The 15,298-nt window shown below is 44.1% G+C and overlaps 2 protein-coding genes across 2 annotated transcripts; both read right to left on the minus strand.

Moving 5' to 3' along the window:
* Positions 1-2,594: 2,594 nt before the first annotated feature.
* Positions 2,595-5,223, minus strand: LOC138836461 (ubiquilin-3-like). Its single transcript, XM_070035165.1, has 2 exons — positions 5,132-5,223; positions 2,595-4,862 (listed from the first exon to the last, which is right to left on the minus strand). The coding sequence occupies exon 2, from the start codon at positions 4,823-4,825 to the stop codon at positions 2,861-2,863; it is 1,965 nt and encodes a 654-aa protein (XP_069891266.1). The 5' UTR covers positions 4,826-4,862; positions 5,132-5,223; the 3' UTR covers positions 2,595-2,860.
* A 6,524-nt stretch (positions 5,224-11,747) lies between these two features.
* Ubqlnl (ubiquilin like) lies at positions 11,748-13,984 on the minus strand. Its single transcript, XM_070034733.1, has one exon. It carries the CDS (start codon positions 13,870-13,872, stop codon positions 11,941-11,943), a length of 1,932 nt encoding a protein of 643 aa, XP_069890834.1. The 5' UTR covers positions 13,873-13,984; the 3' UTR covers positions 11,748-11,940.
* Positions 13,985-15,298: the final 1,314 nt, after the last annotated feature.

Genomic DNA, 15,298 nt, shown 5'->3' on the forward strand with positions numbered 1-15,298 from the left:
CCTGGGGTCAAGGCAGAGGTTTAGTTTCTGTCTCTGCCAAACAGCACACCTAATCACAGTGACATTTAAACAAACACCACAGGCAACACCCAGCATACTCACCACCGTAGGATACTCTATGAAGGCCTTTTCCTTCCTTGACAGATTTAGTAGAAATGCTTCCTATGTTTACAATATGTTAAAACTCGGCTTTAACATGCTGTAGTTTATTTTTTTAATATTTTATTTTATTTTATTTGAGAACATACTGTACAGAGGGGTTACAATTACATGGGCAGGATAATGCATACATTTCTTACCAAGCATTGCAGCCTCCTCCTTTGTTTACCCTTCACCTCCCTTCCCAGCCTCCCCCCTCCCCCCACCCAATCATACCCCACCTCCCCCCCCCACACCGACATTGTAAAGCTGGTTTTGACATGACATTTTGTACTTCTCATTGTTGCAACAGGTCCACCTGAATCCTTAAACGACTTGTGTGTCCCCATCTCCTCCACATGTTATACTAACATCAAATATAGTGAAAGCGGGGGTTACACTGTGGGGGAGGGACATACAAAGCAACAAAGAAATAACATGCTGTAGTTTAAATGTATGCTTGAACATGTGCATAGAGTATGCCCATGGAATGGTATGTTAATAACAATGCGTCAATGCATCATCGAGTATTTATGCATTTCTTACTTGTGTGTGCACATTTGGGGGGGGGGTGTCGGTCATGGCACTTGAACTCAGAGACCTGCCTTGAGCTGAAGAGCTCAAGGACAGCGCCCAGGCCCAACCACTTGAGCCAAAGCACCACTTCCATTTTTTTTTCTGTTTATATGGTACTGAAGAATCAAACCCTGGGCTTCAGGCCTGCTAGGCAAGCACTCTACCACTTAGTCACGTTCCCAGCCCCGTGTGTGCATATTTCTGTGCATATCTTCTGGAAATCATGCCTTGCTTGATTTAAGAATCACAACATTTCAAGTCCCATGACCAACAAAAAAAAATCATAACATGTTTAGCCTAGAAGGACACAAGTAATGGAAAGCGTCCCTGAATGCAAACAAGAATGTAATCTGAAAATGTGATTATATATTATATATAATACTTGTATATATATATATATATATATATATATAGTATAGATGATAGGAATTTTATTCATCAAGAAACATAATGTGTCATTTGCTAGGGAATGAGTGGGCCTGGAAAAAATTATATTGAGTGAAATATCAGGTTTGGAGAGTCAGAGTGCATGTTTTCTCTCATAAGTAGAAGTTACACTCAAAATATAAATGTAGTTGAAAACATACATAGAACCATATGCACACACACACACACACACACACACACACACACACACACACAATTAAGCTGACCGAAGAATGATATCTTTAGGAATATGATTCCATGGTGTAACCCCTGTGAACAAGAGTTTAGTAAAATAAAACTAATAAAACCAGGAAGCTGGAATAGATCTTCGTGAGGAAGAGAGAAGAGAAGAGAGTAGGTGAATGGAAAAAGAAATGATGGGTGAATAGGTCATTATACTCTATGTACATATGTGAAAACAGAACTAGAAACCTTAAGGTACAGATGGGGGAGACTGATCGGAGGGGTGATTCTGATCAAGGTGCATTATATGTATAAATGGAGATCTTAAGTCTAAACCCTTTGGAGATACTAAAAAAGGGAAGGAGAATCTCCTCTGAGATGCTGAAAACACTTCCTGTATATTACATGCTTCCTACCTCAGTCTCTCTTACATAATGGTTCTGCTACTTAGTCTTCTTTCCCCCTTCAAACCTGTATCTATTCACTGCTGACATTCTTCGAGTGTTATCCTGCAAACACTCTCAGAGAAGCTTCTTCTATCTTCTATCTTCTTCTATAAACAACCTGTTTATACTGTATGGGGCTTTCCATATTTTCGATCCATTTTCCATATTTATAGTTTATCATTGTGTATCTCTCTCTCTCTCTCTCTCTGTGTCTGTGTCTCTGTCTCACTCAACTGCCTCTCTGACTTGTGTATTTATTTATGGGTTTTTCTCTGTCTCACTCGGCTGTCTCTTTGACTCTGTGTGTGTGCTGTGTATGTATACAGTTCCCTGTGTTTCTGTGTATCTCACTCAGCTCTGACTCTGTAGGTGTGTATGTGTGTTTGCATGTGAGGTGCTTGTGTATTTCCCTCTGTGTTTCTATCTTTCTCTCCTGGCTCACTGGGTCTGACTCTTTGTTTCTTTGTGTCTTTATCTTCTGACTGTAAACATTTTAGTCCCCCACCCTGCCCCAAGCTCTCCCTCTATAGAAATAGTCCTTATCACCAGGTCATATCAGTATTGGGGCTTGAACACAGGGTCTGGATGCTGTCCTTTAACTTTTTGCCTCAAGGCTAGTGCTCTATCACTGGAGCCACAGTTCTACTTCCAGCTTTTTGCTGATTATAGACAAGAGTCTCGAGGACTTCACTGCCAAGGCTGGCCTCTACCTACCATCCTCAGATCTCAGCCTCCTGAGTAGCTAGGATTACAGACATGAACCACCATCATTTGGCACTCTCCCCGTTTTTGTGTAGCCCATAAGAATGAAACTCAGGCAGCAGGTGACACTGGAGAATGGATGTAATTGCATCTCAAGGTAAACATACACAGAGCTCAGACAGGGGCCCTATGGCAGGAACGTAGAAGAAGTGATTGGGTCACACACAGTACCCCTACCCTATTTCTGGCTCTTTAGTCTTCCTCAATGACTCTGGACCAACATTGTCTCCTCAGTAAAGAGCATTATAGTAAATTTGGTTTATAGTGCAGCTGTATTCAAGAGCAGGAGCGCTAGGTAATAGGCTATGGGGGAAAGGCACAGAGGACTCCTATGACTGCCTCAGTTTCTCCACAGCAGCCTCTACGTCACCCCCGGTAGCAATGAGAGCCTGAAGATTGGCTTCAGAATTCAGAAAGCCCATGGCTCTCAGTTGCTCAAGTTGCACCTGGAAATGAGCCTCTGGTTGCAGCTGCTGAGGATTGGTAGTAGATAAGGCTTGGAACATTTGGAGGAAGGGAGAGGAATGGAGATCTTGCTCTGCAGACCCCTGTACTGGGGAAACCTGAGGATCTGGGGCTGAGTGGAGATCCTCCGATAGAAGGGTATCTTCTCTAGACTCTGTACCTCCTGCTGTACCACCGAGTCCTACTAGCCAAGGCATGAACCAGAGTAAGAGGCGAGGTGATTCGGTAGCCAGGACCTGCAGACCCTGCTCTATCTGCAGCAGGGCTTGCATGGCCCGAGGGTTTTCCATGGCTGTCTGCAGGTGCAGCAGTAATGGGAGCTGTTGGTGCATCTCATCCTGCAACTGCGGGGCCTGATGCATGCCATCTGTCCTCAGAGATCTTGAATAACCTGATGAAGACAGCCAGGGAGATTCAGGGACTCTAGGAATAGCTGTCATAGGGGAAGATGGTGAAGGAACAAATGGGGACCTGTTGCCAGAATCTCCAGACACCAGATCGGGCATGCTAGGGCTATGGCCAATAGAGTCATCCCCTAGGCCATTTTGGCCTCCACCTTGTCCAGTGCTGCTCTCCGGGGGATATCTCAGAAAAGACGGGCAGGAGGACTTGCCCTTGACTGCTACTGACTCTGTGGGGAGAGGCTGTCCTGCCCCAGGTTCCTGGGTGGATGGTGACACTGGGGGACCTCTGTTAACTGGTGGTGGTAGTTGTCCTTGGCTTGGATTGGAGGAAGATACAGACCCCTGAAAATAGGACCCCAGGGATGGGCCTGTCTCATGCAATTGCTGGAAATAATCAAACAGCCCTATATTACCCAGAAAGCTTGGAACCCTGTTTCTAATTTCAGATGTATCTTGGTCCTCAGGCTGCCTTCCTTGCCTGCCACCTGGGCCTCCTCTGTATGTGGAAGTCCAGGGGTTTGGGAGAGGATCACAGTTCTCTGTCCTTGAAGGTTGGCTGCTACTGGTGGCAGCATTAGCATTCGTGGTAGCAAATGGATTGCCACCAAACTGCTCCTGGACTGCATTCAGCATTGGGTCCATAATATCTGTGTACATGGTACGAAGCACATTGTAGCCACCGGGGATGCTCTCCAGGTTACTGAGTGCCCGGTCCTGGCTACGCATCATCTCTTGCATCATGGCAGGGTTACGTAGAAACTCCAGCGTCTGCCGCATGATTTCAGGGTTGTTGAGAATATGCCCGATCTCAGGGTTGTGCTGGATCAGCTGCTGTATATGGGGATTGTCTAGAACCAACTGGCGCACCAGGCCTGTGTTGGACAGCAGGCCTTGGATGAAGGGATCATCAATGAGCTGAGCCACAAACTCGGGCACTGATACATGCTGCCACATCAGTGAGCTCGGCTGGTCAGGAAAACTGCCAGAGGTCAGGCCCAACCCATTGAGGCCTGTGAGGACACCTAAGCTGAAGGTGGTTGTCCCATCTGTTGGGTAGATGGAGGTTGGCTGAGCGAGTGATCCGGGACTTGGGCCTGGGGCAGGAACTACAGCAGCTGGGCATTCGGTGCCAATGGTGCGGCGCTGCATCTTGATGACCAGGTGAACGGTGAGACCATCTCGTACTCCACACTGTGCCAGTGAGTCCGCATCCTTGAGGATCTTTCCAGCAAAGATTAGGACCAGCTGATCTGGATGGGCCTTAAAGCGCTGTGATATCTCTTGCTTCAGCTGCCAGATGGTGCATGTGTCTGTCACTGAGAAATCTTCCTTGTCCTTGGGCGTCTTCACTGTCACCTTGATGAGGTGGGGATCCTGGGCCGGTGCTGAGCTGTCCTGTGGCAGAGCCTCTCCACTTTTGGCCATGATGGGCAGCAGGAGGCCCAGATCTGTGGGGACACAGCTGGGGGGAGAGGGGATGGAAGACTAAGATCAACCCTTGGGGCAGTAGTGAGAGTAGGAAAAATTAAGCATGAAGAGCATCCTGACTCCTGGGGTTGGGGAAGCTGGCAGGTCCACATGGAGAGGGCCAGGTGGGTCCGAGGACAGGTTGTTTAGGTGTATGATGGGATTGAGAGATTCGGGGATGATGGAAAAAATGGGGGCAAAGCCTTGAGTTGATAAATGAGGGGGCAAAGGTATAAAGAAGGGCATGGTCCTGGGGATACATACCAGTCAGCTGTGGCCCCGTCTTTCCCCTTATGCAGGGCTCCAAACTGCCCTCATCTTGCTGCACAGCCACCCCTTAGGCCTTCTGGGCCGGAAGCCCCTCCATCAAGTCGCCTCTGTGACCTCAGGACTGACATCACAGCCTCCTTCAATGGATTCTGGAAATGCCTGCAAGGTGTTCTGGATCCCTGGGAACTCCTACCCCTTTCTCTGACTTATTCTGTTTCTATTTCCTCAATTGCCTTCTTTAGAGAGGGCCCTGGGCTGAGCATTCCTCAGGCCTCAAAACCTGACTTCACTCCAGTGTGGTATATGGAGACTGTTACTAGGGTTGGATGACTATAAAAAGCTGCTGGTGGCTTACGTCTCTATGAAGAGCTGAGTTCAGCTCCTTCCTGTTTTAAAGTTTCCGCCTGGAATCCTGTGTCCCTGGTTTTGTTTTGTTTATGGGATTTGTTGTTGTTGTTATTGTTGTTGTTGTTGTTGTTGTTGTTGTCAGTCCTGGGGCTTCAATCAGAGCTTGGACACTGTCCCTGAGCTTTTGTGCTCAAGGCTACTGCTCTACCACTTTGAGCCACAGTTCTACTTCTGGTTTTCTGGTAGTTAATTCGAGAAAACAGACTCATGGACTTTCCTGCCCAGGCTGGCTTTGAACTGGAATCATCAGATCTCAGCTCCCTGTGTCCCTGTTTTCTGTCTCAGTCAATATTAACCATAACTTCTTTTTTGAATAAGCGTAGGGAACCAGGCATTTATTAAATGGAAATTTTATGTTTGAGAAAGAGGAGGAAGTAGGTGCAATGAGAAACTAGTTTTCACAATCTTTATCGAGCCATCTCCTGTGATTATTCATGAACATTGTGCCCTATGATCCTCTTTTTTTAATTAAAAGAAAAACATATGAAAAAAGTAGTTTATAAATACAATGCATCTTGATCAGTGAAGAGACCCAGAGACCCAGAGAAACACAGGTTGCCAGGTTTCCTTCATTTGTGGTAGATAGAATGTACCTATAAATGTAGAAGTAAACATGTTGGGATGGACCTTATGCAAGTGGTTACAGATGAATTGCCTTTAGTATAATAGACTATGGAGAGCTCAAACAGTATAATCTTTTAGAAAGACTAGTCAAAAGCTAACAAAATCAACACCAGGAAATGGTACATTTAGTTGGGGGTGGGGCCAAGAGGAGAAGGGTAAACAAATAAAGGGGGAGGGGCAAATGCAATCCCATTTACCACAAAGTTAATGGGGGGGGGGGCAGAGAAGGGATGGTAGGGGAAAAACAAAGGAGGAGGTAACACTGCTCGATAGGAAATCAACTCATTACCTCACTCATGTAACTGTAACCCCTCAAAAACATATTTTTAAAAAGAACAGGAAAATAAAGTTAAGTAAGGGAAGGGTGAGTGGAAGGGCAGTAAGAATGTTGAAGGGGATAGTCAAGATGCATGAACTCTTTATATGTTTTCAACATATTGATTTGCTGATGAATACAATTTGGGGGATCAAAGAGGGGTCAAGGATGATAGTATTTTTGGCCTTTAATAAAATACTGTTTGGAGCAATGGCAGAGACAGAGAGCCTAATTGGAATGTGTTTAAGAGCAAATGAGTGAAAAGCAAGTGGATATGAGATGAGTATTGTGAATGAGAAAGAGGATCTGGAGGTTAAGTGGGATATAACTTAAATTGTGTGTATGTATGTGTGTATGTGTGTCTCTGTTTTACATTGTTCTTCTCTTTTTTATGGGGGGGGGGGGTCCGGTTGTGAGGCCTGAACTCTGGGCCTGGGCGCTGTCCCTCAGCTCTTCAGTTTAAGGTAGCGCTCTACCACTTGAGCCACAGCACCACTTCCGGCTTTTTTCTTTTTGCTTATGTGGTGCTGAGGAATTGAACCCAGGGCCTCAAGCATGCAAGGCAAGCCCTTTACCACTGAGCCACCTTCCCAGCTCCTGTTTTACGTTTTTCTTAAGGCTAGCATAGTATATTTTAAATTTTTTGAATATTTGTATTATCTTTAAGTAATTGTGCAAAGGAGTTGCCATTCACCAAAGCAGTTCAGGAATACCGTGCGTCTTGACCAATGTCACCCCTTTCATTATTCTCATCTACTCCTCCCCTTACTTATCTTCATTTTAGGTTATGTATTGAATTTTTTGCCATTTAAAAATGCACTTTCTGGGCTGGGAATGTGGCTTAGTGGTAGAGTGCTTGCCTAGCATGCATGAAGCCCTGGGTTTGATTCCCCAGTACCACATAAACAGAAAAGGCCAGAAGTGGTTCTGTAGCTCAAGTGGTAGAGTGCTAGCCTTGAGCAAAAAGAAGCTCAGGGACAGTGCCCAGGCCCTGAGTTCAAGCCCCAGGGCTGGCAAAAATTTAAAAAAATAAAAATTAAAGTTAAAATGCAGTTTCTATGTACAATGCATCTTGATCTGTGTCATCACTTCAACATCTTTACCCTTTGATAGGAGCAATCCAATGAGGGGAAACAACTGATGGAGAAAAGGAAAATTTAATTTTTAAAAATGCTTGGGGTTGTGGTTCAGTGGTAGAACACTTGCCTAGCAGGCAGATGGACCTAGGTTCAATTCCCAGTTTAAAATAAAATAAGTCCCTGAGTAAATAGATGCCTAAATGAAGAGCTTAACAGCTGCTTGACTTATGGACATGAGTTTATTCATTAAAACAGAACTGAGGGCATGTATCTAAGGTAAAGATGTTAATTAGTGGCTACTTAGAAGTGAACACTAGTGGAAGTCCCTTTATATGGTTAAAATAGGCCCCAAAAAAGTCCACTGAGTTGTAGAATAGAAAAAAGGATATCAAAGATTTGAGAGTGGTAAAGATATAAAATAGTCATCTCCAAGGATAAGACGATGAATCGACTAGGCCAATAAAATGCCATATGTGGGGCTGGGAATGTGGCTTAGTGGTAGAGTGCTTGCCTCGCATGCGTGAAGCCCTGGGTTCGATTCCTCAATACCACATAAACAGAAAAGGCTGGAAGTGGTGCTGTGGCTCAAGTGGTAGAGTGCTAGCCCTGAGCAAAAGAAGTTCAGGGACAGTGTCCAGGCCCAGAGTTCAAGCCCCAGGACTGTGATCCCAGAGCAGTAGCAATGACATCACTTGTTAATTTGTTAGAAATATGAGCCCTGCTCTAGCAACTCATCAAGCTACAGTTTATCACTTCCTGGACACTGCTAAAAGTTGATGACTGGATATACTCAGGATATACCAAGTCTTTGAATAATCAATTCAAATAAAATTGACATGTGTGTGTGCTCTTCTATGCCTACAAAGAGTCTAGGCAGGGTTGAATACAATCATCATAATGTTATAGATTATTCTGCAGAATGATGCATGAGTGAATTAGGGAATAGCCTGAAAGTCAGAGAACTCAAGTCAAGAAGCAGCTAGATGGGAGGCATGGGTGGGATTGTGGGAAGAGGTGATACTGATCATGATAGATTGCTGTGTCAAATGGAAAGTCCTTTGTACAACTACTTAACCTTAATAATAAAAGGGGAGGGGAAAGCGGCAAGAAGAAAGAATGACTCATACTCACTTCTAGATCCACAGAGATTGAAAGAAAGCCACCACTGTGCTGGAGCTGTAATGCCCTCCGTGGGAAGACCCCAGCTACAGCAAACAGGTAGGGGATGTTTTGGAAAGATATTTATGTACGTAAGGGATTTCGTTTTTGCTTTTGCTAAGTTATAAGTTCCAAATAATAAAAACAGAAGATTGGAAAATTAGCAATGATGTAGTGGAAAATGGAGTCAGACGAGGGATTGTCATAGCAGATAAGAAACCATAGCAGATAAGAAACGGATGACAATAAAATCACATGATTCTGGGAGTGGGAGTGTATACCGATAATCTCAGCACAAACAACACTGAAGCAGAACTGTGGGTTAGAGGCCAGCTGGACAGTACCGTGAGACCCGAAAGATCTTGTCTTAGAAAAACAAATAGAGGAATAATTTGGGCTTTATTATAAAGTGAATCAAGTAGGGTGCAAGACTTACTCAGAGAAATAAAGGTCATCATTTGGTTTTTGTTAGCCTTCTTGATTTACCTCTTTGTCAACTTGTGGTGGTGCAGCAGGTTCTGTGGTAGTGAGCTTGTTAGCAGCCGTGGACTCCTTTGGTAATTTCAAGGCTGAGAAAGGCGAAGAATGCATAAATCTCTGTGGATTCCCTCGAGTACAGAACCTGTTTCTCACTACTCCTACCTTAGTCCCAGACACTACCATTTCTTACCAGCTCTATTGCAAAAGCCCTGGTTTCCTGATTTCCCTGATCCTCTATTACTAGTCTATTCTCTACCCAGCAACCAAACTGAAAAGTTGAATTACAGTACTCCATTCCACTGCATAAAATCTTCCAGAGCCTGTTTTTGTTTCAGATTATATTGTTTCTGAGACTTAGAATTTTTAAGGTACAACCTCAATGATTTGATCATCTCATTTTCCTTTGCAACTAAATGCAATTTATGTTTAAATTATATTAATATTAATAATAAAATTACATAATAAACTTCATAATTACATTAAAAGTTGCATACAAATAAAAAGATGCAGAGGTCAGCCAAGAAAGCATATCAGAAGACATTGTTGAGTCCTATGCATATAAAAAATGGTTTATACCTGTTAGCTACTTGGGTAGATGAGATGTGAGGTTCACAGTTCAAAGCCAGCCAAGGCAAGAAAGTCCTTGAGACTTATCTCTGAATAACCAGCAAAAGGCTGGAAGTACAGAAATGGCTCAAATGATAGAACAACAGCCTTGAACAACAAAATCTAGGTAGGTGCGGGTGGCTCATTCCTGTAATCCTAGCTACTCTAGAGGCCAGCCCAGGAGAAAAGTTCATGAGACTCATCTCCAATAAACTACTCAGAAAACTGGAAGTGGCGCAATGGCTCAAGTGGTAGAGCACTAGCCTTGAGCTGAAGAGTTGAGGGACAGCACCCAGACCCAGAGTTCAAGCCCCAGGACTGACAAAAAAAAAATCTCAGAGTACAAGGCCCTCACACACACACACACACACACACACACACACACACACACACACATACACACACACACACACACACACACAATCAATCAATCAATCAATCAATCAAAAAGAGAAATATTTAATAGCTGCACAGAGAGCAATGAAAAGAACCACAGGAACAGGATAACTAATGCTGGGATTTCATTCTCAGGAAGTGTTTTGATCTTGTGATATCTTTGAATGACTGTAATTAATGTGTCCACCAGTGACTATTGCAGTCACAGGAAAAGGCAAAATTCTCTCCAGACCTACAAAGCTGTACATAATCTCTCTGATCCCCCTGCCCTTTTTATGAATTTTACTTCCACCTCCTAATTATTTTTCAAACACCATGGGAAAACCTCAATCTTGGTGCTTTCTTGACTCTGGTGCAGCCTTCTCTACTCTACATCCAGGGAACTGTACATGTAGATCACGTGCCCTTCTGAGTTTAGCTCAATTTCAGAGATATTATCAGATCATTCAAATTAGAATCATTTATCCAAGTTCATTTTTCTCCATGACACTTGTCATTACCTAGTACATTTGTAAGTTAATTTGAACACTATCTATATCTCTACAAAGGAAATGCCCCCCAAATAAAACATCTTTGTTAAGTCACTATTCTTCCTTCAACTATCAAAAGCACATTGACTTATTAAATTGGGACTCGAGTTGATGAAATTGTTTCTTAGTTGAATAATTGATTGTATACTCTTCCAGGATACTCTAAGCAAAGTGAAAATAGAAGTGGGGTCTTGGCCATGGTGGACAGGACAAGCTACAGACATAAGACACAAGGACATGGAGCTCCTGCCTAAGAATGCAAGAATCTGAGTTCAAACCTCAGGACTGCGCAGGTGTGTATGTGTATTTATATATACATATATACAAATATATGTACCCATGGTTTGTGTATGTATGTGTATATGTGTGTCTCTATATATGTAGATATATATGTGTGTATATATATATGTAGATATATAGAGACACACATGTCTCTATATATCTAAATATAGAGAGACACACATTGGTGTCATATAGGGCTGTTTGTGTTGACTAAAATATGCAGTGAAAGAAGCAATAGCTGCATTTCTGTTTGCTGAAGGAGGCATAGCCACAGCCCATCAAAGTCCTATAATCATGTTAGCGACAAGTAGTAAGAAACTCTGCTTCTAAGTATCTATTAAGACCTAGTTGATATTCATTCTTCTTCTGTTAAACCATTAAGTCATTCTTTTACTTTCAAACAATGTAGATTTGAGAAAATTAGGAAGACATATCAACCTTTATGACTAAATGTCTAGGTCTGTATAGAAATTCCCCTCTGACCAACTTCTCCTATACATGGGTCTGTTTATGAGTCTCTAGATATTTATGTGCATCTGTGTACATGTACTTGTTCTTAGATATGGGAGCATTATATATATATATATATATATATATAAAACTATGGTTCTTTTTTCTGTTAATATGTGAATGTGTGTGTGGATGTATGTGTGTGTGTAAAGTAAGAATATCTAAAACATCTAGTTGCCTTTCTGCAAAAGAAACAAAGCCAAACCTCAGTGAGGGCAAAGTAGGTGTAGCCATTTTATTGACAGATCTTCCAGCCATGACCAGTGTCTAATATTTGATTAAGAAAGCATTGATTGGTTCTCCTGTCCCAGGACTTCTGGATGGAAGTGTTGGGGAAGATGAAAACAACAGATGAGATGATCAAATGAATCAGCAGGTAGATAGAAAACAGACAGGTGGGTGTGGTGGTTAGAATCACTGGGACCTCTTGAGTTGGCGAATAGCAGCATTAGTGTCACCCTTGTTAGCAATAAGTGCTTGTAAGTTGGCATGGTGATTTGCAAATCCCATGGCCTGGAGGATTTCCATCTGCTTTCTGAAATTATTTTCAGGGCCTTGTACAGGATGGGAAGGGTCTCCAGAGAGGGATTGTAGGCTCTGCAGGACTGCTTCATGCCTGGGGCAACACTCAGGATTCTTGGGCTCGGCAGTCTCTGGCACATTCCAAGGCCAGGGCTCTGTGTCTGGGTAGCTACAGCTAGGAGCAGGAAGCCAACCCAGACCCCAAAGGTAAGGTGCAACCCAGGGCAAAAGAATAGGAGTCTCTGTGGCCAGCAGCTGGAGTCCCTGTTCGATCTGTAATATTGCTTGTGATGCCTTAGGGTTTGCTAGAGCTACGAGCAGATTTGAAGTCTGTGAGTGTTGCAAGAATGTGGGCAGCTGCTGCCTCCAGAGTTCACTCAGCTGGGGCATACTCAAGAACAGCATCATCTGAGCGGCCAGGTGAGGGTGGTTCATAAGCAACTGTATCATGCCTCCTGTAATCTGGGTCTTGGTCTGGTCATCCAACATCTGGAGCCCTTCTAACTTCTGACCCAAGCCAGAGGCATTTGTGCCAGCTTCCTGGGGCTTCTGGGTAATGGATATGCTCGGTAGGGATGGTATCCTAGCTGAATGCTGGATGCCACTCACATGGCTTTGGTCCTTGATCATAGCAGTATTCACCCTAGACGTAGAATGGATCCTGTTAAAGTTGGTTTGGGTTGAGGCAATTGAAGATATACCAGAAGGATTCATATGGTTGATTGGTGTCCTAGGGTCTCGTTGTTCCTGGAATGGTCGAGGTGGTAAGGATGTTGGCTGGACTTGTTCCTGCACTTGGTCTGCTAGGAGAGCTATAAAAGAGTTACCTCCAAAAGGATCTTGTGTGCTGTGGAGCATTTGGTCATGGAAATTAGCATAAGTGGGATCCAGTACGTTGATCCTATTTGAAATTGTCTCTGAGCTCAGGTATGGTGGTAGGTTTAGTGGATGCTGAAGGTTCCGTGCAGGTTGATGAAGCTGCATTACCTCTTGCATCACCGCCAGGTTCCGAGCCAGCCCAAGAGTCTGACCTAGAACCTCAGAATTGTCAAGGACATGGGAGATTTCTGGGTTCTGCTGCATCAATAGTAGCATGTCTGAGTGGCCTGAGATGAGCTGCTGTATGAACTCAGTATTGGACAGAAGGTACTGGATACTGGGATTTGCTAGAACCCGTGTTAGATTTTGTGAATTGTCTACTTCCAGATTCTGCACCTTGGATGCATTAGATTCCACAGGGATTGCTGGTTCTACTGGGATAGATTCCACAGGCAGAGCTGGTTCTACTGGGACTTGACTCACGCCAGCTGGTTGGTTCCCCTCCTTGCTTTTTTCTGTGGTGTTTCTGTCCCAGTGGCAGGGCTCCTTGGTTGGCAAAATCTGAGAGGGATTGGTTAGGGATCTGGAGCCATTCTTGGACTTGATCACCAGGTGGATGGTATGGCCATCTGCGATGCCCCTCTGACTCAGTGTGTCTTGGTCTTTGAGGAGACGACCCATGAAGACCAGCACTATTTGGTCCGTCCTGCAATTGAAGTGAGCTGACAGCTTCTCCTTGAGCTGCTTTACTGAGGTGTTGTCAGCTAAAGTGAAATCTTTCAGGTTGCCTGCCGTATTCACTTTCACTCGGGAGACACTTGGGCCGATCTTCTTGTTGGCAGGCAAAGCACAAGGTTGCCTGTTCTGGGGCACCCTGGGCGAGCGAATAACAGCATGAGGCATGGACCTTCCTACTGGACAGGCTGATGGCAAGCAGGTAGAAGCAGGGGCAGTGGGGCGAGGGGGGACAAATGTTCCTGCAGGCCTTCGCTTTCTTGTTGCCATGGAAAAAGATGAGTGACCAGGCTGGGGGTCAGGAATTTGTGATGTTGTCCCCTCACCCCCAGTTCTCCAGATGTGGCCCTGCTGAGACCTGGCTTGGCTACTGATTCATACTTGGCACAGGGTGGACTAAGTGTTGACCTTCTCTGCGCCTGCCCCGCCCCTAAGGGGCAGTGCCTGTTCAGAAAGGGGATATTGTGATGTCAATTTAAGGCTCATAGTCCATCAGGACAAGCCGGGGAGGGAGACGGATTTGAGGAGGAGGTTGAAGTTTCCATGAATAAAATAAGACTGTTTTCCAGTCATCAAAAATAATAAGAATAACCAGATCTTTTCTGTTAATGTGGGATGTGTGTTGCTGTGCCAAGCCTAGGCCCTATATAGAAGTGGCAAGCCTATTGTATAAAATGTTGGATCGCTGGCCACCAGTGGCATACATCTGTGAGCTTCGGGAGGCTGAGATCTGAGAATCACGGTTCGAAGCCAGCCTGGGCAGGAAAGTCCTGAGACTCTTATCTCCCAATTAAACACCAATAAATAAATAAATAAACAAAAAATAAAGCTGGAAGTGGTAGAGCACTAGACTGGAGGAACAAAAGCTCAAGAACAATGCTCAGGCTGAGTTCAAGCCCTCAAGACCAACACAACACACACACACACACACACACACACACACACACATTTCTGAGAGTAAGAATAAAGCCTGTACCACAGAATGGAGTTGGTTTGATCTGCTTGTGGTCTGGAAAAGGTAAACTCTAGAAAATAAATAACAAACGGTCATGTGGAAACCAAAGTCATGTTTTCCTCTGGGTACTAGATTGGTGGATTCTAGACTTCTTTGAGAGTGTTCCCTTGTGTAAGTTCAAACAGGATTAGGGATAGCCAGAGAGGTTCCAAGGGCACCCTGAGCTAAAGGTGAGAGAGTTCATTGCAACAACACACTTGGGGTGTGTGTGTGTGTGTGTGTGTGTGTGTGTGTGTGTGTGTGTGTGTGTGTGTGTGTGTGTGTGTGTGTGTGTGTGTGTAGGTGCACGTGTGTGTATGCCCATACTAGGGTTTGAACTCAGGGCACTCTTGCTTGGCTTTTTCTGCTTAAGGCTGGTACTCTACAACTTGAATACCTCCAATGCTAAACTTTTGCTAGTTCATTGAAGAGTCTTACAGACTTTCCTACCTAAGCTGACTTCCATCAATGATTCTCAGATATCAACCTCCTGAGTAGGGAAGATAACGGGTGTGAGCCACCAGAGCCTAGCTGCAACACTTTTTTTTCTTCACATATTTCACATACAGTGTGGTGTTTTCTGCTTGACATCCTAACAAGATGTTCAGAATTATTTTATTGTTGCAATGTCCCTGTTCAGTCTTAAATGTTCACCTTTATGTCAAAACATTAAAGGGAAGAGACTCTTGTAAATCAAGAGGT

Source organism: Dipodomys merriami, unplaced genomic scaffold (assembly GCF_024711535.1).
Source record: "Dipodomys merriami isolate MVZ:Mamm:240054 unplaced genomic scaffold, mDipMer1.0.p SCAF_25, whole genome shotgun sequence".
Classification (NCBI taxonomy): Eukaryota; Metazoa; Chordata; class Mammalia; order Rodentia; family Heteromyidae; genus Dipodomys; species Dipodomys merriami.